Source organism: Pantherophis guttatus, chromosome 2, assembly GCF_059756535.1.
Source record: "Pantherophis guttatus breed Tessera chromosome 2, ASM5975653v1, whole genome shotgun sequence".
NCBI lineage: Eukaryota > Metazoa > Chordata > Lepidosauria > Squamata > Colubridae > Pantherophis > Pantherophis guttatus.
Window position 1 is genome coordinate 265,097,976 of NC_142064.1, and position 25,450 is coordinate 265,123,425.

The 25,450-nt window shown below is 42.5% G+C and overlaps 2 protein-coding genes across 8 annotated transcripts in view; both read right to left on the reverse strand.

Annotated features, from left to right (window-relative positions):
* LOC132710049 (uncharacterized) overlaps positions 1 to 23,581 on the reverse strand; it is a 71,817-nt gene extending 48,236 nt beyond the window's left edge. Inside the window, 1 exon segment of the mRNA XM_087884161.1 lies at positions 23,523 to 23,581. The gene's annotated coding sequence lies outside the window, so the exon portion shown is untranslated.
* Positions 6,804 to 23,595, reverse strand: LOC117658950 (uncharacterized). Of its 7 annotated transcripts, XM_087884149.1 has the most exons (4): positions 19,754 to 23,514; positions 18,774 to 18,888; positions 12,602 to 12,771; positions 7,051 to 12,504 (listed from the first exon to the last, which is right to left on the reverse strand). In XM_087884149.1, the coding sequence occupies exon 4, from the start codon at positions 12,359 to 12,361 to the stop codon at positions 10,670 to 10,672; it is 1,692 nt and encodes a 563-aa protein (XP_087740275.1). In that variant the 5' UTR covers positions 12,362 to 12,504; positions 12,602 to 12,771; positions 18,774 to 18,888; positions 19,754 to 23,514; the 3' UTR covers positions 7,051 to 10,669. The 7 variants fall into 7 exon arrangements, with proteins under 7 accessions (XP_087740276.1, XP_087740275.1, XP_087740270.1 ...); XM_087884150.1 differs by lacking the exons at positions 12,602 to 12,771; positions 18,774 to 18,888; positions 19,754 to 23,514 and adding an exon at positions 23,523 to 23,595 and having other exon boundaries at positions 6,804 to 7,063; positions 10,836 to 12,504; XM_087884144.1 differs by lacking the exon at positions 19,754 to 23,514 and having other exon boundaries at positions 18,774 to 19,734.
* Between the last annotated feature and the right edge of the window lie 1,855 nt (positions 23,596 to 25,450).

A 25,450-nucleotide genomic window follows, 5' to 3' on the forward strand; every position in this document is an offset into this window, starting at 1 on the left:
TGTTGCAGAATATACAGCCTCATACTACATAACTAAGCTCCATTTCATGCTGAATAAACTAAATTATTTATGTATCTTAAATAGAAAACTACCTTACGATAGATTTTTACCCCAAAAGTTTTTTATTAAAATAGATTCGATAAAAATCAAAAAAATCCGATTTAAATAAAAAAAATCTGATTTAAATAAAAAAAATCTGATTTTTTTGATTTTTTTAAAAAAATCATTGATTTTTATCCACCCTGCTTAACATGGAGACTTTTTAAAACTTCCAACACAAAGAACAATGCAGGCACCAGTTTTAAAGCATGTGCCACCAGTGGAATACAATCTGGGGAGGGAAGGAATTTAGAACAGCTGACAAGTTTCAGCCTCTTGCTTGTCTGCTATTACACCTGGGGAATCCCAAACAGCCCTACTTGCTTCCGGCCTCTCCTCCACCTGTTTACACCTCACCTTTCAGCTGCTGCTTCCACCCTGGGAAGACCAGGAGGGCCATCCTCCCCGCCTCCACCCTCTCAGCAGACAACTGGAAGAGGCTGTTCTCTTCTCCTTCAAATCCTCTCTAGGAATCTACTGTTCAAATGTTTATTTATTTATTTACTTTTAACAATTTTTATTGAACAATTTTTAAAATTTTTGACAATTTTCTCCTTTGCAACATTTCCGCATCAGTATACTTCCACTATATATCCATTCCCCCCCCCCCCTTTACATCTATATGAAGGAACTGGCAGACGAGATCTCAGAACCACTGAACTATATCTCTCAAAGATCCTGGAGCACAGGGGAACTGCCAGAAGTCTGAAAAAGAGTTGATGTAGTTCCCATCTTCAAAAAAGGGAAAAAAACAGATCCAGGAAACTACAGACCTATCAGCCTATAACCAAAAGCCAACATGGGTTTGTCAAAAACAGATCATGCCAGACTAAAAAAGCCTCTGCCGATCAGGGAACTCGGCTTGAATCATCAGAGCATTTAAAAGAAAAAAAAGGGTTTTTTTCTCCTGTTCTGGCCACCCAGTCAGAACGATAGCCTTCAGTGCCTGTAAAGGTACATCAGTACCTGTGTGCTGCCTAAGCTGTCATAGCTGCTGATTTGTAATATTAAGATGGTCTACTTTAGTGATGGCTAACCTTTTTGCCATTGCCTGCCAGGAGGGGGAGGCGGGGGAGGTTCGCGTGCGTGCATGCCCACACCCATAATTCTATGCGCCCTGCACTGCGCATGCGCGCGCAAGCCCCCTCCCCCCCAGACTCCTAGTCTCTAGAGGCTGGGGACAGTAAAAAACGTCACTTCCTGTCCCACCGGGAGTTCAGAAATGGGCCCTTTCAGGCCTCCGGAGGGCTCTGGCGGAGTGGGAAAGGCTGTTTTGGCCCTTCCCAGATGCATAGAGAGGATCTGGAGCCAGGTAAGAAAGAAAAATGGGCCTTCCCCACCCACCCCCCAGGCCCTCCGGAGGCAGGAAACAGCCTGTTTCCCTACTTCTGGTGGGCCCAGAAGGCCTGAAAATCAGCTGGCCAGCACGCGCATGCACACCAGAGCTGAGCTGGCGTGCCCACCGATATGGCTACGCGTGCCTCCTGTGGCACGCGTGCCATAGGTTCACCATCACAGGTCTACTTAATTAACAATTTATCAAGCCCAATCACATAGTTCTGTGGCGAAGCATGGGTATCCAGCTAGTATGTGTATGTGTGTAAACACAGAGAAACACACACACAGTATGTGTGGAGTCTTCATCACTGAGCAAGAGTTGGGAAATGAGCTTTACATTACCTTTTTATTATTAAATTCATTTATTATTAAATTTGAATGCTGCTCATCTCACAGTTTGAAGCAACTCTGAGCAACTTGCCTTGCCCTAATGTTCATAGCAACATTGATAATACTCATGTTTACATGTCAAAAGCTACTGATAATAGTAACATAATGCATTTTCTTAAAAGGAACATTTTCTACTGTACATTTTTTTCCCATGTTAAGGCAGCAAAACAAAGTTTGTTAGTCTTCTGCACAACAGTGTGGCAAAAGAGCAGCCACTTCCACAAGTCCACCACATGGCCCAGGGACAAATCCATGGGCCACTGAAAATGGTGGCTGCTTCCAGGACACAGTCCCAGGGATGTGTCCTCCCCACTGCCACAGCATGAGGATCAGATATCTTCAAAGGTAAGGAGGTGGAGGGTGTGAGGGATAGAGGAGTGTGAGTCATGTGTAAGGGGACCCGGGGGGGGGGGGAGAAAGGACTATGGGGGACCCTGTGGAGGAGTGAAGGGGCTGAGGGGACACAACGGTTAGGAAACAGAGTACAGGGTGTCTTAGAGGGTGGGGGAAGCCTAAGGATGACTATGGTAGGCTAGGCTTCCAAGAGGTTTCCCCAACGTTGAGGTAGCCAGTGTTCTGCTTAGCAACTTGCACATTCAATTAATAACTGCCTCAGGGAGAGCAGGGAGATTCAGGTAGTTAAGAAAAATGATCTTACTTAACAGCCATTACAACATGCAACCATAAGGCCCATAATAGTTCTATCTGGAGGACTAATTTTATGCTGGCTGGAGAATTCTGGGGTTAACATCAACATACAAAAGCACAATCCAAAATTCCTTTTTGAAGAATTCCACTACTTCTGCAAAAGGATGTAGGAAGTTAGCACCCACCCCTTTCCTGGAAGAGTGAAATATTTTAGAAAATATGAAAAAGGCAGAAATATGAGAAGCATATTTTACAGACAAAGTAGCTCCCACCTTCCTGTCCCCCACCCTTTGTCAATGGGCCATTAAGGCCTGGGCCAGTCTACTCTACATAACAAAGATCTACCTCCTTCAGGCAGAGCCATAGTAGGAATTGCGAAATATAGGATTAGCCCTCTACACAATAGCAGTAGAAACTCACCACATGTGACCTGGGAAGCACATGTGACCATCAGCCAGCAAGGCCCCCACCCCCTGGGAGTCTGACAACCAATCAGGGTACTCTTTTGGGGCCCCAAGAAATGCAGAGCCAGAGAGAGCATAAAAACCCGAGGATTTTACTGTATCTGCCCTTTTCTGTTCAGGAACTCAAGCCATGTGATCCTGTCCACCATTAAACCATCTTTCCAAGCAGTCTCCATGTTTCCAGTGTCTGTTTCCCCACTTGGAGCAGAACCCAGAAGGATGTTTCTTCCAACAATTGGCGACCCAGCGGGACTCCAAGCTAACCTAACCAATGGACCAGGCCCAGGTAAGCCTCCCTTGCTGGCAGCAGACCCATTGAGTCTGTGGGTATGTTTTCATGGACCTTGGCCATTTGGAACTAGGTTTTAAAGGGGTTTTGAGTTTGAGCTCAAAGGCTGCTTGGAAAGAAGGTGAGTACCTCTAAATTTTAATTTTAAAGTATGGAAAAGCATGGGAAATTTGTGTATGCCTGCATGTGTGTGAGTGAAGGCCCTTCTCCCAAGTACAGCTGGATCTTGCTTCCTCTGTGCATTTCCTAGCCGCAGAAAGACTAACAGTCTGGAGAGCATGGGGGTTTTGCCAGAGCACAGGACCTTCTGTTAGGGAAGGAGGAAGTGTGTGTGTGGGATTCCACCTGGAAAACAGTCTGATTTCACCTCTTTGAATGACCTCTAGCCGCACCTCTGCCTACTGCTAGCTCCACCGAGCCATGACCGGTAGGATAGAGAAAGCAAGGGGGGGTTGCCAAATGTGGAACTTTGTGTTTAAAAGGAATGGAAGCCAAGCGAAAGCCAAGCGTGTGAAAAAGGGGGGATTAATAAAATTGTGAAAGGGAAACCCGGTTTTGTCCAGCCCAGACACGGGGCGAGCGTGTGTGTGTGAGAGGAGGTGCCAGTACCACCTGCTGGGGTCAGCAGGTCCTCCCGGATCCCCTTTTTGGATCTGAAAAACTACGGCGATTCCCTAAGAGGAAGGGGCCCATACTTCGTAAGGGAATCGAAGTCCTTCCCAGAGCTTTTTCTCTGAAAACTGACGGCGTGCCACCCGGCTAAGTCGAAATGATCCTTCCGGAGAAAAGGAAAGGGTCATGGGTAGCGATAGTTCGCGGGTGGCGGGGACCCCTGTGGAAGAAGTGCTCGCGGCCTGGGACGCCAGGCGGGTGCCCATATTGAGGGGCATGGATAAAAGGAAATTAGGAAAATTGTGTCAAAAATGGGCTTTGCTAAGAGACAACACCGGGAGACAAATTTGGCTAAATAAAGGTACTTAAAAGAAAAGGGAAATATATAAATAGGAATGTTGGGTTTTTGTTTGTTTGTTTGTTTGGTTTGTTTGTTTGTCTCTGTCTTCTATGCAACCACGTGGTATGTTTAAGATTTGTGCCTTCCCTAATTTAACTGAGATTTATGTGGGAATGATCAGTGTGTGTGAAATCTCAGAGTTCTGTTGTCTTCTCTTTGTCTTCCTTGTTTTATGTGTGTGTGTCTTAAGTCTTTGTGCACCCTCGAGGTAATTGTAACTATAAAATGTATCTGATCTCTAGAGACAAGAATTTTAAATTGTTAGAAAAGAAAAAAAAAAAAAAAGGTTGAAGCAATGAAAATGGGGGAGAGAGAGAAAAAAAGAAAGAAAGAGCCTTTGCCCTGTGTTTGTCCGGCCAACAAACACAGATTAAAGAGAGCATTTTATTTCATTTCTGTTTTTTTTTCTCCTCCTCTCTCTGTATCTTAAAGTAACAACTCAAGTTTATGAGGAAACGTTTTAAGTTTGTTTACAAGAAAAAAAAAATCAGTCTTGCATTTACTGTATGTGTTTAAATGGGTTTACCTGTTCATCTCTTTCCTGAAGCATGTGAATCCAGTTTTTTTCTTATCTGTTGTGTCTCCATTTTGTTGAAACTGCTTTATCTATTTAGTAACTGCAATACTGTTGTGTTGTTCCTTTTCAAACTCTGCCTGCAAGCTATCTACCCCCCCCCCCATCTCTAATCCTGTTACAATGCCTTTCCTGGGAAGATTACCCACAAAAGGTGGGAGGGGACCCTGTTCTAATGTCTTTCAGCCCTGCACAAAGGACTCTGCAACCTGTGGAAGCAGAGCACATGGATCCAGATGCTGCCTCCAAAGGAGACCTTCCATCTGATTGAACCAGGAATTGGGTTTGAATCCAGTCTCCACTGAAAGTCAGCACAGCAACCAGAGTGGAGCAGACCTTCCCAAGCCTGACTGACCAGCCTTACCACCAAGCATTTTACCAGCAGACATGAAAGAAAAGACCCTGAGATGTACAAGTAAAGACCAAAAGACTCTTTTCAATTCCCAGAAGACAGCTGGAAAGACTATGGGGGGAGGGTGGAAATTCATTGTAAGGTTTTCTTTCTTGTCTCATTTATATTGTAATCAGTTTATTGTAAGAATTGTATTTGAGAGTGATTGCCACAGCAAGTTATGTACACTCTAGATTTCTGTCTGGTGGAGAGGAGAAATATGTCCAAAATGTTTGTATTGTCTGTATTGTAAAAGTAGCTGCATACACATGCACACACAGAGAGACACACATCATTCAGAATTAGACTGAAACTATTCCCTTCACTTACCTCCACACAAAGCTTCTCCTAGGTTGATTTTTGCTCTGTGGCACTGAAAGCCCAAGGAGTCTTATCTCCCTGCTAATTCGATGGGGGAGGGGGCAATCCCCCCTCAGGCAATTCCCTCACTTGAAGAGATAGCAGAAAAGTGATCTCCAAAACCCAAGCCCTGACTGACTCACAAATGATGCTGCCCAGTTGCCCAGTAAAGGAAGATATATTGCACTGGTGGTCTCATGAGTAGAAATCCCAGGGCTCATTATGTGTAACACCAAAAAAAAAAAAAAAGAATGGATATTGTACACTGGCTAACCTCAATTTGGACTCACAAATCCTGGATGCAATAAAGAGCTAGGGCAGGTTCAGTAACCAACCCTTGGAAATGGGCAGCCTGCAATTTAAAGGAAAATCATGGCTGTGAAAATTTTTGGGACATGTGTTTGCTTGAAACCTGACTGGAAGCTCACAGAAAGTAATATCTGAAGTCTGAAATTAATTGGCATGGAAAATTGGATACTGTAAAATTCTTACCAGAAATTTTTTCCTGGCTGCTAGACCTTCATGGTTGAAAGCTTTTGGAAGCCACTGAAGGAATCCTTTTCTGTTGCCTCTATCAATGCCTCCCCTTTGCATTAGAAAATTAAAAGCACCCATTAAGGCTCCCTGATGTGATCAATTTTAATCTTTTGCCAAGAACTTGTTTCAAAACTCACGTTTTGAAAAAAAAAAGAGTAGGGATTGTAGGAAGTTAGCACCCACCCCTTTCCTGGAAGAGTGAAATATTTTAGAAAATATGAAAAAGGCAGAAATATGAGAAGCATATTTTACAGACAAAGTAGCTCCCACCTTCCTGTCCCCCACCCTTTGTCAATGGGCCATTAAGGCCTGGGCCAGTCTACTCTACATAACAAAGATCTACCTCCTTCAGGCAGAGCCATAGTAGGAATTGCGAAAGATAGGATTAGCCCTCTACACAATAGCAGTAGAAACTCACCACATGTGACCTGGGAAGCACATGTGACCATCAGCCAGCAAGGCCCCCACCCCCTGGGAGTCTGACAACCAATCAGGGTACTCTTTTGGGGCCCCAAGAAATGCAGAGCCAGAGAGAGCATAAAAACCCGAGGATTTTACTGTATCTGCCCTTTTCTGTTCAGGAACTCAAGCCATGTGATCCTGTCCACCATTAAACCATCTTTCCAAGCAGTCTCCATGTTTCCAGTGTCTGTTTCCCCACTTGGAGCAGAACCCAGAAGGATGTTTCTTCCAACAAGGAAATACCCAGAAGCTTCTGCTGATAACCAGAAAATGGCAGTTAGCCCTTTTCCATTTTCCTTTTCTCTCCACCTACAAATTTAATCCTGAGAAACATTTGAGTAAAAAGAATCAGGCCAGAATTCAAACAGTCAGTTTCTCACCTACAGTTTGAGAATGGGAGATCACAAATGAAATTCAAGCCTTCTCTAAACTCTTCAACTGTTGCCGCATGTGAATTTCCTTGTGTGCAATAAGGGATGATTTACGTTTGAAGTAATTTATTTATTTATTTATTTATTTTTCGTATTTCTATGCAATCCAACTCTCCGAGGACTCTGGGCGGCTTACAACAAAGACAGCATAAACAATATACAATAAGAGACGTTAAAAACCCATACACACCGCTCATGGCCGGATCTCGCAAGATCGCAATGGTGAGATCAACGGCCCCAAGCCTGCTGGAAAAGCCAGGTTTTCACCATTTTCCGGAAGGCCAGTAGGGTGGGAGCGATCCTGGCATCAGGAAGTAGCTGATTCAAGAGAGCTGGGGCAGCCACAGAAAAGGCCCTCCCCCGCGGACCCACCAGACGACATTGTTTAGCTGACGGGACCCGGAGGAGGCCAACTCTGTGGGATCTTACCAGTCGTTGGGAGCTATGCGGTAGAAGATGGTCTTGAAGATAACCTGGCCCTAAGCCATATAGGGCTTTAAAGGTAATAACCAACACCTTGAATTGTGACCGGAGACCAATAGGAAGCCAGTGCAGCTCATGGAGGATTGGTGTAATGTGGGAGTACCTAGGTGCACCCATGACCGCTCGAGCGACTGCATTCTGGACCAACTGTAGTCTCCGAATACTTTTATTTATTTTATTTATTTATTATCAGATTTATATACTGCCCTTCTCTCGAAGGACTCAGGGCGGTGCACAGCCAAAGTAAAAACATAAATACAAACATTAAAATACAGTTAAAAAGATATAAATGCGCTTGGCCCCATAGTTAAAAAAACAACAACAACAAATCTATTAAAAACATGTTAAAAAGTGTTAAGCCAGCCCGGCTTGCTGAAAAAGAAAGGTCTTAAGGGCACGGTGGAAGGCACCGAGGTCTTGGATTCTTCGTATCTCTGGGGGCAGGGGTAGCCCCATGTAGAGCACGTTGCAATAATTCAACCGTGAGATGACAAGGACATGAGTGACTGTGAGAAGAGCCTCCCGATCCAGATAGGGTCGCAATTGATGTATAAGGCAAACCTGTACAAAGGTCCCCTTAGCCACAGCTGTCAGGTGTTGCTCTAATCTCAGCTGTGGGTCAAGGAGGACGCCCAAATTGTGAACCCGTTCTGAGGGGGACAGCTTCTCCCCCCCCAGGGCTAAGGATGGACAATCGACATGGTCCTTGGGAAGCAATACCCACAGCCACTTGGTCTTGTCTGGGTTAAGTACAAGAGCCTGGTGGTGCAGCAGACTAATAGCCTGTTATTAACATTCAGCTGCCTGCAATTACTGCATGTTCGAATCTCACCAGGCTCAAGGTCGACTCAGCCTTCCATCCTTTCTAAGGTAGGTATAATGAGGACCCAGTTTGTGGGGGCAATAAGCTGACTTTGTATAAATATACAAAAGTATGAAGGCTATTGCTTAACGCATTGTAAGCCGCCCTGAGTCTCCGGAGAAGGGCGGCATATAAATCAAATTTAAAAAAAAAAAAAAGTCTGAGCCTGTTTACTCCCATCCAGACCCTCACAGCCTCCAGGCACTGGCACATCACATCCACTGCTTCACTGAAATGATGCAGAGTGGAGATATACAGATGGGTGTCATTGGCATACTGCTGATATCCCACCCCGTATCGTCGGATGATCTCCCCCAGCAGTTTCATGTAGATGTTAAATAGAAGGGGAGAGAGGACCGAGCCCTGAGGCACCCCACAAACGAGGGGCCTAGGGGTCGACTTCTGTCCTATTAACACCGATTGTGACCGACCAGAGAGATAAGAGGAGAACCACCATAACACGGTGCCTCCCACTCCCAACTCCCTTAGTTGGCCTAGTAGGACACCATGGTCGATGGTGTCGAAAGCCGCTGAGAGGTCAAGTGGCACCACGATAGAGGAATGACCTCCATCATGGGTTCATCAGAGATGGTTCATCAGCGTGACCAAAGCAGTTTCCGTGCTGTAGCCAGGTCTGAAGCCAGATTGAAAAGGGTCCAGATAATCCATTTCATCCAATGTCCATAGGAGCTGATGTGCCACCACTTTCTCTACAACTTTCCCCACAAAGGGTAAGTTGGAGATTGGACAAAAGTTCTTTAATTCTGCTGGGTCCAAGGAAGGCTTCTTGAGGAGGGGCCTTACAACCGCTTCCTTTAATGGTTGCAGAAAAGACCCCTCCCTTAAGGAAGCGTTAACTAAAGTCAGGAGCCAGCCTCGTGTCACCTCCCTGCTGGCTGAAACTAGCCAGGAGGGGCACGGGTCCAACAAACAAGTGGAGGAACTCATCGCACCCACAGCCTTTTCCACTTCCTCAGGAGTCACAGGCTCAAACTCATCCCACACAATATGACTAAGACCTGCCCTGGTCATCTCAGTCGGAATTGCCCAATCAGCATCCAGGTCCATCCGAATCTGAGCGACTTTATCCGACAGAAACTGCTCAAATTCCTCAGCTCTACCCTGTAAGGGGCCCTCCGCTCCCCCTACATTAAGGAGAGAGCGAGTCACCCTAAACAGTGCGAGAATTAGCGGATGCAATAAGTGTGGAAAAATGCAAACATTTTGCAGCCCGTATCGCCACTAAATAAATCCTAATAAAGGCTCTTAAGAGTGTTTGGTCAGATTCAGATTTACTGGTCCTCCAGCGCCGCTTTAGACGTCTCTTCTGGCGCTTCATCTCCCGGAGCTCCTCGGTAAACCAGGGAGCTTTCCACTGCTCTTGAGAGGTCGCAAAGGCACAATCTGGTCCAGTGCCCCAGATGCGGTCTTATTCCAGGCAACAACCATGGTCTCTGCCGGGCTGTGGACAAGGGAGTCAGGTAACTTCCCAAGCTCCTTCTGGAACCCTACAGGGTCCATTAGGCACCTGAGGCAGAACCATTTAATCGACTCTGCCTCCCTGCGATGAGGGAGTGGCATACTAAAGTCCAACCTCAGCAGGAAATGATCTGACCACGACAAAGGCGAAACATCTATAGCCCTTAATTCCAGATCACATCTCCACTGCCCCGAGAGAAACACCAAATAAGCATGTGTCCCCCCCCTATGGGTCGGACCCTGAACTACTTGGGTCAGGTCCATGGTTGTCATGGAAGCCACGAACTCCTGAGCCACATCTGAGGGTTTGCCAAGTGACAGCAGGTTAAAGTCCCCCAGCAACATGAGCCTGGGGAATTCCACCGCTAACCCGGCTACTGCCTCTAGTAGCCCAGATAGGGATGTTGTAACGTAGCTGGGAGGCAGGTACGTCAACAACAGACCCAACTGAACCCTTGAGTCCAACCTCAAGAGGAGGGACTCACATCCGACAATCTCTGGGGCAGGGATCCTGTGAGGGCAAAATCTCTTACGGACAATGACTGCCACTCCTCCACTCCTTCCCTGGAGTTGCGGCTGATGCAGTATCTGAAACCTCTCTGGGCACATCTCTGATAGGGGAACACCCCCTCCTGGCCCAGCCAGATCTCAGTTATGCATGCCAGGTCAGCCCTCTCCCCCAGGATTAAATCCCAAACGAGGGGGGGCTTTATTAACAACAGACCTGGCATTAAATAGCAGCAGACTGAGACCAGGGCCCTGATTTCCCAAGTCACCAGGTATACAGGATGAGCCTTGCGAACCAAAACCAGAGGGGCCGGAACACGTAATCGCTTTGACATAGCAAGTCCTAGTTGTCTGGACATTTGAAAGATTTCTCCATGGTGTGAGTCTTCTGTTGTCTCATGAGATTGGAATTCTGACTGAAAACTTTTCCACAGTCAGGACATTTAAAGCGTTTCTCTCCTGTGTGAGTCTTCTGGTGTTTCACAAGGCTGTTATCACAAAAACATTTCCCACAATCTGGACATTCAAAGGATTTCTCTCCTGTGTGAGTCCTCTGGTGTCTCATGAGATCGGAATTTTGACTGAAAACTTTTCCACAGTCTGGACATTTAAAGCGTTTCTCTCCTGTGTGAGTCCTCTTGTGTATTACCAGGTAGGAATTCTGACTGAAACTTTTCCCACAATCTGGACATTCAAAGGATTTCTCTCCTGTGTGAATACTCTGATGTCTCATAAGGTTGGAATTATCATTAAAACTTTTCCCACAGATAGGACATTCAAAGGGTTTCTCTCCTGTGTGAATACTCTGGTGTCTCATGAGGTGGGAATTCTGACTAAAACCTTTTCCACAGTCAGGACATTCAAAAGGTTTCTCTCCTGTGTGAATACTCTGGTGTCTCATGAGGTGGGAATTCTGACTAAAACCTTTTCCACAGTCAGGACATTCAAAAGGTTTCTCTCCTGTGTGAGTCCTCTGATGTATCACTAGGTGGGAATTATCACTAAAACATTTCCCACAGTCACAACATTCAAAGGGTTTCTCTACTGTATGAACCCTTTCATGTTTCAACAGGGTGGAATTATCATTAAAACGTTTCCCACAATCAGGACATTCAAAGGGTTTCTTTCCTGTGTGAGTCCTCTGATGTATCACTAGGTGGGAATTATCACTAAAACATTTCCCACAGTCACAACATTCAAAGGGTTTCTCTCCTGTATGAATCCTTTCATGTTTCAACAGGGTGGAATTATCATTACAACCTTTCCCACAATCAGGACATTCAAAGGGTTTCTTTCCTATGTGAGTACTCTGGTGATATATAAGGTGGGAATTCTGACTGAAACGTTTCCCACAATCAAGACATCCAAAGGGTTTCTCTCCTGTGTGAGTCCTCTGATGTATCACTAGGTGGGAATTATCACTAAAACATTTCCCACAGTCACAACACTCAAAGGGTTTCTCTCCTGTATGAACCCTTTCATGTTTCAACAGGCTGTAATTATCATTAAAACCTTTCCCACAATCAGGACATTCAAAGGGTTTCTTTCCTGTGTGAGTTCTATGGTGTCTCACCAGGCTAGAATTATAACTAAAATTTTTCCCACAATCTAGACATTCAAAGGGTTTCTCTCCTGTGTGAATCTTCTGGTGGTTCACCAGGCTGGAATTATCACTGAAACATTTTCCACAATCTAGACATTCAAAGGGTTTCTCTCCTGTGTGAATACTCTGGTGTCTCATGAGGTGGGAATTCTGTCTAAAACCTTTTCCACAGTCTGGACATTCAAAAGGTTTCTGTCCTGTGTGAGTATTCTGGTGATATATAAGGTAGGAATGCTGACTGAAACTTTTCCCACAGTAACAACATTCAAAGGGTTTCTCTCCTGTGTGAGTTCTCTGGTGTCTCATCAGGTGGGAATTATGACTAAAGCTTTTCCCACAGATAGGACATTTAAGGGTTTCTCTCCTGTGTGAGTCCTCTGGTGGTTCATGACTTGGGAATTTCGACTGTAAGCTTTCCCACAACCTGGACATTCAAATGGTTTCTCCTCCTGCGTGAATACTCTGGTGTCTCACCAGCATGGAATTATCACAAAAACTTTTCCCACAAATAAGACATTCAAAAGGTTTCTCTCCTTTGAGTTTCCTTTGGTGTATCACCAATGTTCGAATTACAACTGAAATGTGAAAAAAGAAAAGAAGTATATATTACAATGAAAAAGCAGACAGGCCCCAATGCTAGAGTAGTCTCTTATTTTATTTATGATCACTTACAATATTGATGATTCATTTGATACATGGAAGACTACTGAGATCCATGTTCAAATATCCATTCAAATTCAGTTGTTTAGTTGGGTCAATCACAAATTCTTAGCAATGCAAAGGATTATCATCAATTATATCTTGAAGTGCTGGGGATAGATTTTATAATTGCAGACCTATCCCTGCAGAGAGAAATACAGATACATCCATCTACACATGAGTATACATGGCGAAAATCTATGTCTTTCAAACCTGACAAAATGGCCCAAAATGGTTACAGTCAAATCTTCTGAGCTAAATTTAGAGATGTGGGGGCTTTAACTGATGAAATGATGCCGAAAGCCTCTGCAAGCTTTAAAGCACCACTTTTGCTCATGGAAGTCCTCAGCTGCAAATAAGAATAGAAAATACTGTCTATAACCCCTCTGGTGATATCCTTGTTCAAGTAGTCCTCACTTTACCTACCTCAATTGGAACTGATATTTGCATCATTAGGCAGCTCAATCATTAAGCATGATGTCACATGGACTTCCGGTTTGGTGTCCCAGCGATGCAGTTAGAGAAATTGCGGGCTCTGACGAGCCCCGCGAAAACCCTGACTGACGAGCCGCCACCGATGGGTCTTTGGACCAAACCTGTCTTGTAGGGACAGGGGAAGGAGAGGGGCACCTCGGAGGACCGAGAGGAACAGGCAAGTTCCTTGGAGGCCGGAAGGAACTTTCTGAGTCGGCAGCGGGGGGAGGCAGCCATGGCGGCTGCCACGAAGCTGGGACAAACCATGAAAGAATTGTGCAGGAGGAAAGAAGAAAGAACAATGTCCTTTGAAGCCGGGTGAGTGACACCAACCCAGGCGAGAAACAACGTTAGATTATGGACTTTTACTAATAAGACCCCTAGCCTTAAACAGCGGCTGCAGATTTGTGGGGCTTGAAGATTTTGTAAAGTAACAATAGGGGATAACGACCTATTAAGGAATTTACTTTAGTACTGATTGTTTTGGATGAATTGGCTATTAACAAATTAGAAAACTGAGTTTTCCTTCAAATTGGAACAGATTCGATCTTTGGAAAAAGAGAAAAGAGATAAATAACGACTTAACACCTTTAAAAGTTAGATGAAGCAATGCAAACGGATGGTTACCTAATTGCTACAAAATGGAGATTGCTGTGACTAAGCGAAAATGTAAATTGTGGAAACTCTCCTTTTGCTTGAAAAAGAACTATTTTGACTGGCTATTTACCCTGGATTACTTAGAAAATAACTATGGATTTTTGGATTTTGGAGATTTCTATTCTGCCTATGGGTGGTTTTATAAGGAAAGAAGAAATATAATGGAACTAATAAAATCGAAACTAACTGGTGCAGGGACAAAAGTGGCACAGGAACAAAATAAGGAAACTGATGGATTCTACATGGAACAGACTTTACAATAAAAATAAAATGATATATAGATTTTCAAACATGGATATACTGATTTTGACGTGGAATACTTATGGACAGATAGGGAAATCAAGAAATAAAATAGATAAACTTAAAATGTAATGTTTAAATGAGTTTTAAATACAAGCAGGAGGTCTCTATGGAGAAATAAAGATGGAAAATAAAAGAAGGTAACTAAAATAGAAATGTGATGTTAAGGTGGTTAAAAATGACATTTTTACAAAAGCATAGGAGTATATATTAATATGAGACAAACTTAAGAAAATTTATTAGACTATGGGAGAATAAGTGGAGAATGTCTGATGCAATATGTTGTAATTTTAAATTGTAAAATTTATTAGACTATGGGAGAACAAGTGGAGAATATGTTTGATGTAACATGTTTTAATTTTAAACAGTAAACAAAGGAGAATGGTAAATATGATTAAATGTGAATGATTAATGAATTATTGGATGATAAAATAAGAAATGCAGACTTAAGTAACAATTTGAGATTGAATTTAATGTATTTTGGAAATGATCAACATTAAGAAATAGGTTGGGAAATACCCTGGAAGAGTATATTTAGAAATAATTAAATAATAGATAAATATACTGAAAAGAAAACACTCAAAACAAGATATGCTGGGTATCAGCCAAACAAGAGATGGAGATGTGGAGGAGAATATGCTGGAAATCAACCAAAATAAAATATGCTGGAAATCAGCCAAACAATAGTTGGAGGTAGGGGGGAAAATATGCTGGAAATTAGCCAAAATAAAAAAAATGCTGGAAACCAGCCAAACAACAGTTGGAGTTATTGAGGAGAGTATGCTGAAATTCAGCTACAATAAAATTTGCTGGAAATCAGCTAAACAATAGATGGAGATATAGAGGAGAATATACTGGAAAATAGTCAAATTAATATGGGGTGAAAAAGAATATGTTGGAAGACAATTAAAATGAAGTGAAATGATTTTGAGATTATTCTGTATAAAATGAAATGTGTAATAGAGGATAAATTCAAGAAAATTAAGTGTAAATTGACAAAGTTTAAGATCTAAAGATTGAATGAAATGGGTCCAGACATTAAGAAATACAGATAGAATTTTGATTTATAAATTGAAATAAAAATAGAGTTGTATATATTGGAAATTAAGATTTGTGGTGATAAAATAGTAAGGTAAATACTTAGATCAAGAGGTTATAATAATATTTCTTAAATTTGTGTTTTGATATTGATGTTAAAAGAAGTAATGGAGAAAATTTAGGAAAGAGTTGGAATGAACATTGATTTATATTTGGATATAAAAATGAGTGGAGTTTATTTAGGAATTAAGATTTGTGGTGATATAATAGTATGGCCTAAATTAACATGTTAGAATTTATGTTAAAAATTTTTGTTTTGATTTGTAATTTTAAAAGATGCAAAGATCCCGTCTGGACTATTGTAATGCTCTCTACATGGGGCTCCCCTTGAGGAGCACTCAGAGGCTCCAACTGGCGCAGAGTGCGGCCGTGCGGGTAGTGATGGGAGCGACGTGGCGCTCCCATGTAACACCTCTCCTGCGCGAGCTGCACTGGCTCCCGGTGGTCTTCCGAGTGCGCTTCAAGGTTTTGGTTATCACCTTTAGAGTGCTCCATGGCTTAGGACCTGGTTATTTACGGGACCGCCTGCTACCACCAATAGCCTCCCACCGACCAGTACGCTCCCATAGAGAGGGGCTCCTCCGGGTGCCGTCGGCCAAACAATGTCGACAGGCAGCCCCCAGGGGGAGAGCCTTCTCTGTGGGGGCACCTACTATCTGGAACGAGCTCCCCCCGGAGATACGGAGGATCCCGGATCTGCGTACCTTCCGTCGCACGCTCAAGACTTTCCTATTTTGTCAAGCCGGCCTGACCTAAGTCTTTCCCCTTTTTAATGGAAATTTTAAATTTGGTTTTAAATTATTGGGGGTTTTAAATTCGTTCAGCCAAATTATTTAATTCGTTTTAATCTATTTTAAATTTTGTATTTATATGTTTTATTCTATTGCTGTTCACCGCCCTGAGTCCTTCGGGAGTAGGGCGGTATACAAATTCAAATAAATAAATAAAATAAAATAAAATAAAATGAAGGAATTTTGATTGGAGTTTGTTAAAAAATGTAAGCGATTGTACCTATTTATGACTGGATCAAGACTTCGTTCTTAAAAGATATATTTTATGTTTATGTTTGAAAAAAAATAAAAAATATTTTTTTAAAAAAAATTAAGCATGGTGTCACATGACAGTGCCAATTTACATCTGTTCCTCTGTCGTTGTTTAGCAAATTACTGAGGGATTTCCGGCTGTACTTCTGGCGCCTTTGGAGCATGAATCGTGAGCTCCACGGTCCTGTTCCGAGCTCTCTCTTTCGGAAGGCTGAAATGTGAGCCACAGCCCCTCTGGAGGAGTTGTGAAGTAAAGGGGGACCGCCTGGCAGGTCGAGGAGAGCCGCATCTCTCCTCTCTGCTCAGGAAAACCCCCTTATCTGAAGACAAAGAACAGCAGCAGCAAAAATATCTGCCACCAAGCTGGGGACAGTCAGAATACGTAGGACTGTGCTGGAGCTGAGAAAGTGAATGGTGTGCAAACTGGGTGAGAAAATGCTTTTAATTGCAATCTGACCCCAAGAAAATGGAGAAGGCATTTTAAATGTTGGAATTATAACTACAAACTTTTGTTTCATCATAATCGCTCATTTATTGGATTTACAACTTAAAATAATTGAAATTGGATTTTTTAACAATAAAGCAGAGAGGCTGGAGTAGACTGAAGTCAGAGTGCCGTCTGCTGATAAAACATGAACTAAGCAACTTTGGAAATAACTACTTTAAAAAGACTGAAAATACTTGTTGGATAGGTTTCTAAATTAAGACCACTGGAGATTAAATAAAAGATTCTTGAATATTACTGAACATATAAAAGTGACTTGAAGAGGGTGGAAAACTCCCTGGTGCACCAAAATTGTATTGATGAAATATTTAAAACTGTGACCTGGAAATCTTGTAAGCTAAACGGATTGAAGCCATCTCAAAGCACTAAGGAACTACTTGGTCACATGGACCAAATGTTTGATTGCATAGTTGAAAGACTGGAAAATATAATGCAAGAGATAATGAGGAAAAATTTGAATAATGAGGGAAAAATGGAGTTATCAGAAAAAATGGGGGAGAAAGCAAGTGAGATGCCAACAAGATGAAGATAACAAGGAAGAGATACCACTAAAAATAAATATTAAGAAATTAAAACAGGAGGGAAATAATGTAAAAGATTTAAAGAGGGAATGGGAGACACAGGAAGAGAATTGGGGGAAAGAGAAGGGGCATGGAATAGATAGTTTTGAAATCAGACAGAGGGAAAAGGTAGAGGGAGGGGAAAAAAATCTCGATTATATAGTCAGAATATAGATTTTGAAATAGAGGGATAAAAAGGCTTAAAAGAGGAACACTAGAAGCAAGTTAAAAAAAAAGACTAAAAATTCAGAAGAGGCCAAGAGATGATGGATAAGAGGGGTAAATAGAGTTAAAAATTATTGAATATATATTGATAATATATATTAGAATTATATAGGTTGGAATATGAATAAATGTATATTAAATGTTTAATGATTGTGTTTGGAACTAAAGTGTATACTGAAATATTGAATAATGAAAGAAGTAAGGATCAGGCCTTTGAATAAGAGTATGGGGGGGGGAAAGGTTAACATAGAGGTAGAAATAAGAGGGGAATAATAGTATAAATAGACACTAAAATGTTACAATGTTGACGGCCGTGACCGGGAGGATCTTTCATCAGGTTCGCCTAATTTGCCAGTTGCATCCCTTTCTGGATCAGGACTCCCTACACACAGTCACTCATGCCCTCGTCACTTCCCGCCTGGACTACTGTAACGCTCTCTACATGGGGCTCCCCTTGAGGAGCACCCAGAGGCTCCAACTGGCGCAGAGTGCGGCCACGCGGGTGGTTATGGAAGCAACATGGCACTCCCGTGTGACACCTCTCCTGCGCGAGCTGCACTGGCTCCCGGTGGTCTTCCAGGTGCGCTTCAAGGTTTTGGTCACCACCTTTAGAGCGCTCCATGGCTTAGGACCTGGTTATTTACGGGACCGCCTACTACCACAAGCAGCCTCCCACCAGCCGGTACGTTCTCATAGAGAGGGGCTCCTCCGGGTGCCGTCAGCCAAACAATGTCGACTGGCGGCCCCCAGGGGGAGGGCCTTCTCTGTAGGGGTACCCACTATCTGGAACGAGCTCCCCCCAGAGATAGGGAGGATCCCGGATCTGCGCACTTTCCGCCGTGCTCTTAAGACCTTCCTATTCCAGCAAGCCGGCCTGGCCTTATTTTCTCCCCTGTTTTAAAATTCTTTTAAATTGAAATTTTAATCTGTTTTAAATTATTGAGATTTTTAATTGTCTCGGGCTAAATTATTTAATCTGGTTTTAATTATGTTTCTAACGTTTGTATCTATGTATTTTATATTGTGCCTGTTCACCGCCCTGAGTCCTTCGGGATTAGGGCGGTATATAAATTAAATAAAAACAAAACAAAAACAAAACAAAAAACAATGGATGGAAGAACTATGAGAAGGTTTAGAACTGAAGGATAGTAAAGATTATGTGTTAACAAAATGAAAAATGAAAATGAAATGTAATTATTAGGAATAATGTTAAGGACGTGGATTCACCTCCCTGTATTACAATCTCTGCACAAGAACTGGAGGTCATCCATGACTTTATGTACCTCGGCTCAGCTATCTCTGACACTCTTTAGAGATGTGGGGGCTTTAACTGATGAAATGATGCCGAAAGCCTCTGCAAGATTTGAAGCACCACTTTTGCTCATGGAAGTCCTTCAGCTGCAAATAAGAGCAGAAAATACTGTCTACAACCCCTCTGGTGACATCCTTGTTCAAGTAGTCCTCACTTAACCTACCAGAATTGGAACTGATATTTGTGTCACTAAGCAGCCTGATTATTAAGCATGATGTCACATGACAAGGCCAATTTACATCTGTTCCTCTGTAGTTGTTAAGCAAATGATTTTGGGTTGTTAAAGACAATTTCATATGACCTTGGCTTGCAATTTACTACCAGCATACCCACTGATTTTGCTTATCAGAAGCTAGTTGGGGAGGTCACAAATAGGGATCATGAGTGTGGAATGCTGCCACCATCATAAATGTGCAACTATTGGCAGAACCCGAGTTGGTGCAACACCTTTTCCTGCACCTTCAAAACCACAGTCACTGCTGAAGTGCGGTCCCTGAACAAGTGCTAGGATTACCACAAATTTTGTGGACCAGGTGCACGTCTGCTTCTACTGTGCCATAGTAACTTTGAAGGCTCAGGGAAGAAGTGGTAAGTGAGGACTTATTGGCAAGACATGGAAGTAAAAAAACGAACACTGAATGGTTGGATTGGGACAGAAGTTTCAATTCATTCCAGTGATGGGGCAGCCACAACCTCTGGATGGAAGCCATTCCCAAAGAATCAACTTTCCCTTGAAGGAGACTTTTTCAATCTTCCCACCAGCAGAAAATTGCAACCACCAACTTCACAGCCTGCAGCACCAGTGGGCTTCATTTTGGGGAGGGAAGGAACCTGCAGCAGCAGCAGCTGAGAGGCTTCAGCCCAGTTGCTTCTCTGCTTCCAGGCCGTGGAGGGAACCGGACAACCCAACTTGCTCCCAGACTCTCCTCCCACCTGCAGTCCTCAACTCACCTGCCAGCTGCTGCTTCGACCCTGGGAAGAAAAGCCACTCTGCATTCCACTTTCCTCCCATGAGCCCTCCGGAAGAGGAAGTTGCTCTGCGCGTCTCCTCTCATCACATCCTTTTTAGTCGTACAGTACTTGATGGTTTTAACTCTTTAAACTCAAGAGTTTAAACTCAGAGCCTGCCTACTGTATTGTCAGCTTTCTAGGCACAGATGTTGTCCCCTTGGCCTCCATCTCCTGATAGGAAACATTTGTCCAGTCTCTACCTAAGGTGTGTGGAAGGTGTTTTCACTGATTAAATGCTATCAAGTCGTTTTTCACTTCTAGCAACCCACTTTTGCAACTGAGCCAAGTGTAATGTGCTCAGCTATTAACTTGAATAGAATAGAATTCTTTATTGGCCAAGTGTGATTGGACACATAAGGAATTTGTCTTTGTGCCAAGCTCAAAAATTAATGACCTTTTTTTACAGAATTACAGAATCAGCTTTCTTGGGGGTGTCTCTCAGTGGAGATCAAAGCCTCTCTACACCCTAAATCTTTATGACTTATTTAATGTGGCTCCCAAGGATTTAGGATGGGGCACCAAAGTCTCCAGGGAGCCAGCTTCACTCTTGCTGGCCAGGGCTGCATCCAGGGGCACGGAGGATAAAGCTTGATTCCTGAAGTAGGGAATTGTATATCTGCTAAATGTTAAATGCCATGTGTAAACTCTGTAAATTTACTTGCGGGGAAGTCTCCATTAGGTCACAGAGGAAAATACGCAGCAGGGGTTAGAAAATGAGGGCTAAGAAAGGGGACAATTGTCAATATAGAGTAAAAGAAATGTTTCTAAAATGCATTTAAAAGAAAAAGGAAAAATAGAATATCCCACCAAAGCACATGGCTGACTGATCACCAGGCTAACTTTATTACCGGGACACCCTATGCTGCCATTTTTAATGAAGATCTAGTAATTTTAGATGGTGATAGTGGTGTTTTAGCTATCGGATCTAAGCTCTGTTGTACTTAGGAAGCTGAAATATAAGAACCTCAACATATACAGATAGTCCTCAAGTTACGACCACAATTTATCCCAAAATTTTTGTTGCTATGTGACTCTGGACACTGCAACTGTCATAAATATAAGTCAGCTGTCAATCATCCGAATCTAAATCACATGACCATGGGAATGCTGCACACAGTCATAAGTGTGAAAAATGGTCATAAGTCGCTTTTTTCAGTGCCGCTGTAAGTTTGAACGGTCACTAAATGAACTGTCCTGAGTAATTGTCCTAATATCTGCCTCCTTCTGGGTTGCTTACAGCAAGCTTTCTTCGGATAGCCTGCCCTCGGCTATGGTTACCTAAGTTTTTCTCCAAGCGCCCCAGATATCAGGGAGCGATTGAAGAGTCTGGGATTCAGGAAGCCTGGGAGTCCTGATTTATTTTAAAAGGACAGCAGACCTGTTGTCAAGGTTCTGACAGATGCCCTAATTAACTCATGAGTCTCAGCCAAGTTTCAAAAGGAATCCTATGATTTATTAGGAGCAGTATGTTGGCATCTACTCAAGTGAGGTCTGCTCTCCCACATGTAAGCTACGGCTCACCTTTGACCCTGTTCCCCCCCTCCTCCTTTCAGTCTGTGTCATATATCACATTTTGGGAGAGTAGCAGGATTACTAATTAACGAGGAAAAAATGAAAATATTAGTTAAAAACATGACACAGAGGCAGAGATGTCAGTTGGAGGGACTCCTGGGAATGCAGATAACCAATAAAATAAAACATTTGGGAATTTGGTTGACAGCAAGGTGTTCTTCGGTAAAGGATAATTAAGCTCCCCTTTATAATCAGACAGTTAGAGATTTGGAGGTGGAAAAATTTACAGCTATCACTTATGGGAAGGATTGCTGCCATCAAAATGTATGATCTCCCCAAATGGTTGTTTTTGTTCCAAACTGCCCCGGTAAGTCTGGATAGGGAATTGTTCAACACCTTGAACTGAGTTATTTCTAAATTTATTTGGCAAAGTAAAAAATCAAGGTTTAAGCTCAGGATGATGCAGGAACCTAGACTTAGAGGGGGATTTGGACTCCCAAATTAGGAGCTTTACCATCAGGCAGCCATTCTGATATGGGTGAAGGACTGGATCGCCCTGAAAAGGAGGCGGCTATTGGCGGCAGAAGGCCACGGCCTTCAACACAGTTGGCACCACTTTTTATGGCCAGAATAGTCAGCCCGAGCGAGGAATTTTTGGAATCATTATTTACGTAAGATCCTAGGGGGATACCTGGGAAAGACTTAGGAGAAAGTTGTATCTGAAGATACCATGTTGGATCTCGATTCAGGAGGCCCTGGTATACCCGACATTATATAAAGGAGAGAAGGTCTTGACCTGATATTTTGGATACTCAGGGCAGACTGAAGACATGGGAACAACTGAGGTCGGAGGGGTGTAACATAGATGGGTGGGCCTATACCCAAATACTCAAGGTGGAAGAAAGATCAGGAGAGTGAAGGGATATACCATGGAAAACAAGAATTGGATAAAATCTTATTGGGTAATGACAGGAAAGTTTTATTGAAATGCTATTCTTACCTATTATCATGGAAAGCGGGGGAGGAAGTCGTTAAAGGCTCCATGATTGCCTGGTGGCGAAATATGGGTTATTCATTGGATTTTCAAAAATGGGAGGAGATTTGGCTTAAAAATTAAAAAGAGCCTTGATAGTACAGTGGTCTACGCACCCTGTTATTAACACAGCTGCCTGCAATTTCTGCTGGTTCGAATCTCTCCAAGGCTCAAGGTTGACTCAGCCTTCCATCCTTTCTAAGGTAGGTGAAATGAGGACCCAGTTTGTGGGGGCAATAAGCTGACTTTGTATAAAATATACAAAAGTATGAAGGCTATTGCTTAATGCATTGTAAGCCGCCCTGAGTCTCCGGAGAAGGGCGGCATATAAATCAAATTTAAAAAAAATAAAATAAAATTAATTTATAATCTCTTATAAAGAGAATATTTATAAGATGGTTTATCGATGGCACCTGCCTCCAGCAAGATTAGCTAAAATGTTCCCCGGGACATCTCCATAGTGTTGGAAATGTGGGTACAGCAATGGAACCTACTTCCACCAATGGTGGACATGCCCGTTGGCAGTTAAATATTGGATGAAAATACGATGATGGTTGCTTGAAATCACACACTGTGAATCCACTGTAGAGTGGAACTGAAACCGGAAACCTTTTTGTTGGGGGTTAGACCCGCAAATATTGGATTGACTAAATGGTATCTGATGTTGCACATAATCACTGCAGGGAGACTGGCATTTGCACAAGAATGGAAGAATGAGGATTTACCAACGGATTCAAAAATAATTTATAAAATCATGGATTGTGCGGAGTCCGATAGACTTACAAAACTGATCTGGTTAATACATGGATGGGACAGGAAATACCATATTTATTGGCAAAACATGGAAATAAAAAAATGAACACTGAATGGTTGGATTGGGACAGAAGTTTCAGCTCATTCCAGTGACGGAGCACCCAGAACCATTCCCAAAGAACCAACCTCCCCTTGAAAGAGGCTTTTTCAATCTTCCCACCAGCAGAAATTGCAGCCCCCAGTTTCCCAGCCTGCAGCACCAGTGGGCTTCCATTTGGGGAGGGAAGGAACCTGCAGCAGCCGCAGCTGAGAGGCTTCAGCCCAGTTGCTTCTCCGCTTCCAGGCCGTGGAGGGAACCGAACAGCCCGACTTGCTCCCGGACTCTCCTCCCACCTGCAGCCCTCAACTCACCTGCCAGCTGCTGCTTCCACCATGGAAACAGCACAAAAGCCGCTCTGCACACACCAACTTCCTCCCATCAGTCATCCGGAAGAGGAAGTTGCTCTGCGCTTCTCCTCCCATCCCATCCTTTCTAGCCATACCTTACTTGATGGTTTTAACTCGTTAAACTCAAGAGTTTAAACTTAGAGCCCGCCTACTGTATTGTCAGCTTTCTAGGCACAGATGTTGTCCCCTTGACTTCCATCTCCCGATAGGAAACATTTGTCCTGTCTCTACCTAAGGCGTGTGGAAGGTGTTTTCACTGATTAAATGCTATCAAGTCATTTTTCTCTTCTAGCAACCGACTTTTGCAACTGAGCCAAGTGTGATGTGCTCAGCTATTAACTTGAATAGAATAGAATTCTTTATTGGCCAAGTGTGATTGGACACATAAGGAATTTGTCTTTGTGCTGAGCTTTTTTACAGAAATACAGAATCAGCTTTCTTGGGGGTGTCTCTCAGTGGAGATCAAAGTCTCTCTACACCCTAAATCTTTATGACTTATTTAATGTGGCTCCCAAGGATTTAGGAAGGGGCACCAAAGTCTCCAGGGAGCCAGCTTCACTTTTTTTTTATTAAAAAGTTTTATCAAGTATTACAACAATTTTACCCATACCCATTTTTTTTGTTTCATTCATAAGCTATTTGAAATTTTTTAGTCCAATATTTGTTTTGAATATAGTCAATCCATCTTCTCCATTCCGATATATATCTTTCATTTGAATGGTCCTTCTCTGCTAAATTCACTACTTTTAATGTCCATTCTTCAATAGTAGGTAAGTCTTCCTTCTTCCAATACTGCACTACCAGAAGTCTGGCTGCTGTTATTAAATTTAAAATCAATTTAGTCTCTATAACCGTACAATCTGTAATTATTCCCAACAGAAAGAACTGTGGAGTAAATTTTATCTTCTTTTTGAGAATATTTTGGATAATCCACCATATTTTTATCCAAAATGCCTTAATTTTTTTACATGTCCACCATATATGATAATACGTGGCATCATCAGATTCGCATCTCCAACACTTAGCTTGCAAACTTGGATACATACAGGCTAACTTTTTAGGATCTAAATGCCATCTATAAAACGTTTTATAAAAATTCTCTCTTAAATTTTGGGCTTGTGTAAACTTTACATTTCTAACCCATATTTTTTCCCACATTTCCATCATTATTGGTTCTTCAATATTTTGTGCCCATTTTATCATACAGTCCTTAACTAGCTCCCTTTCTGAATCTATTTCTACCAATGCATTATACAACCTTTTTATATGCGTTTGACTTTGGTCTCTAATTTGTTTTACCAAGTTCTCCTCATTCAACAAAATACCAGTTTTCTGGTATCCATCTAGCTTGCAGCTGTCCATACTGAAACCATGTTCGAATTATCTTTTCTTCTCTTAATTGATTCAAAGATTTTAATTATAGTATACCTCTTTCCTTAATAAGAAGCTCTTTATAGGTAGTCACATCTTGTTTTTGCTCTACACTTATATTCTCTATCGCGTCTGGGTATTGCCCACATTGGTAACTTATCATTTAATTTATACTGATACTTTTTCCAGACACGCAATAAAGCATTCCTTAATATGTGACTTGTAAAAGTCTTATCCACTTTCTTATCATATAATAAATAAGCATGCCAACCATAAACCAAATCATATCCCTCAATATTCAATATTCTTTCTTCTGTTGAATTCATCCAGTCACTAATTACTGATAGGGCAGCTGCCTCATAATATAATCTTAAATTGGGCATTTTGAGACCTCCTCTTTCACGTATATCCTGCATTATTTTTTGCTTTATTCTCGGTCTCTTTCCTGCCCAAACAAAATTATTAATACCCTTCTGCCATATCTTCAAATTTTCATCTTTCTTAAGTATTGGTATCATTTG

Excerpts from the sequence above, each read along its gene's own strand:
- LOC117658950 (XM_087884143.1), bottom strand. The coding sequence starts at position 12,361 with ATGTCCAGGTTGTGGGAAAGCTTACAGTCGAAATTCCCAAGTCATGAA.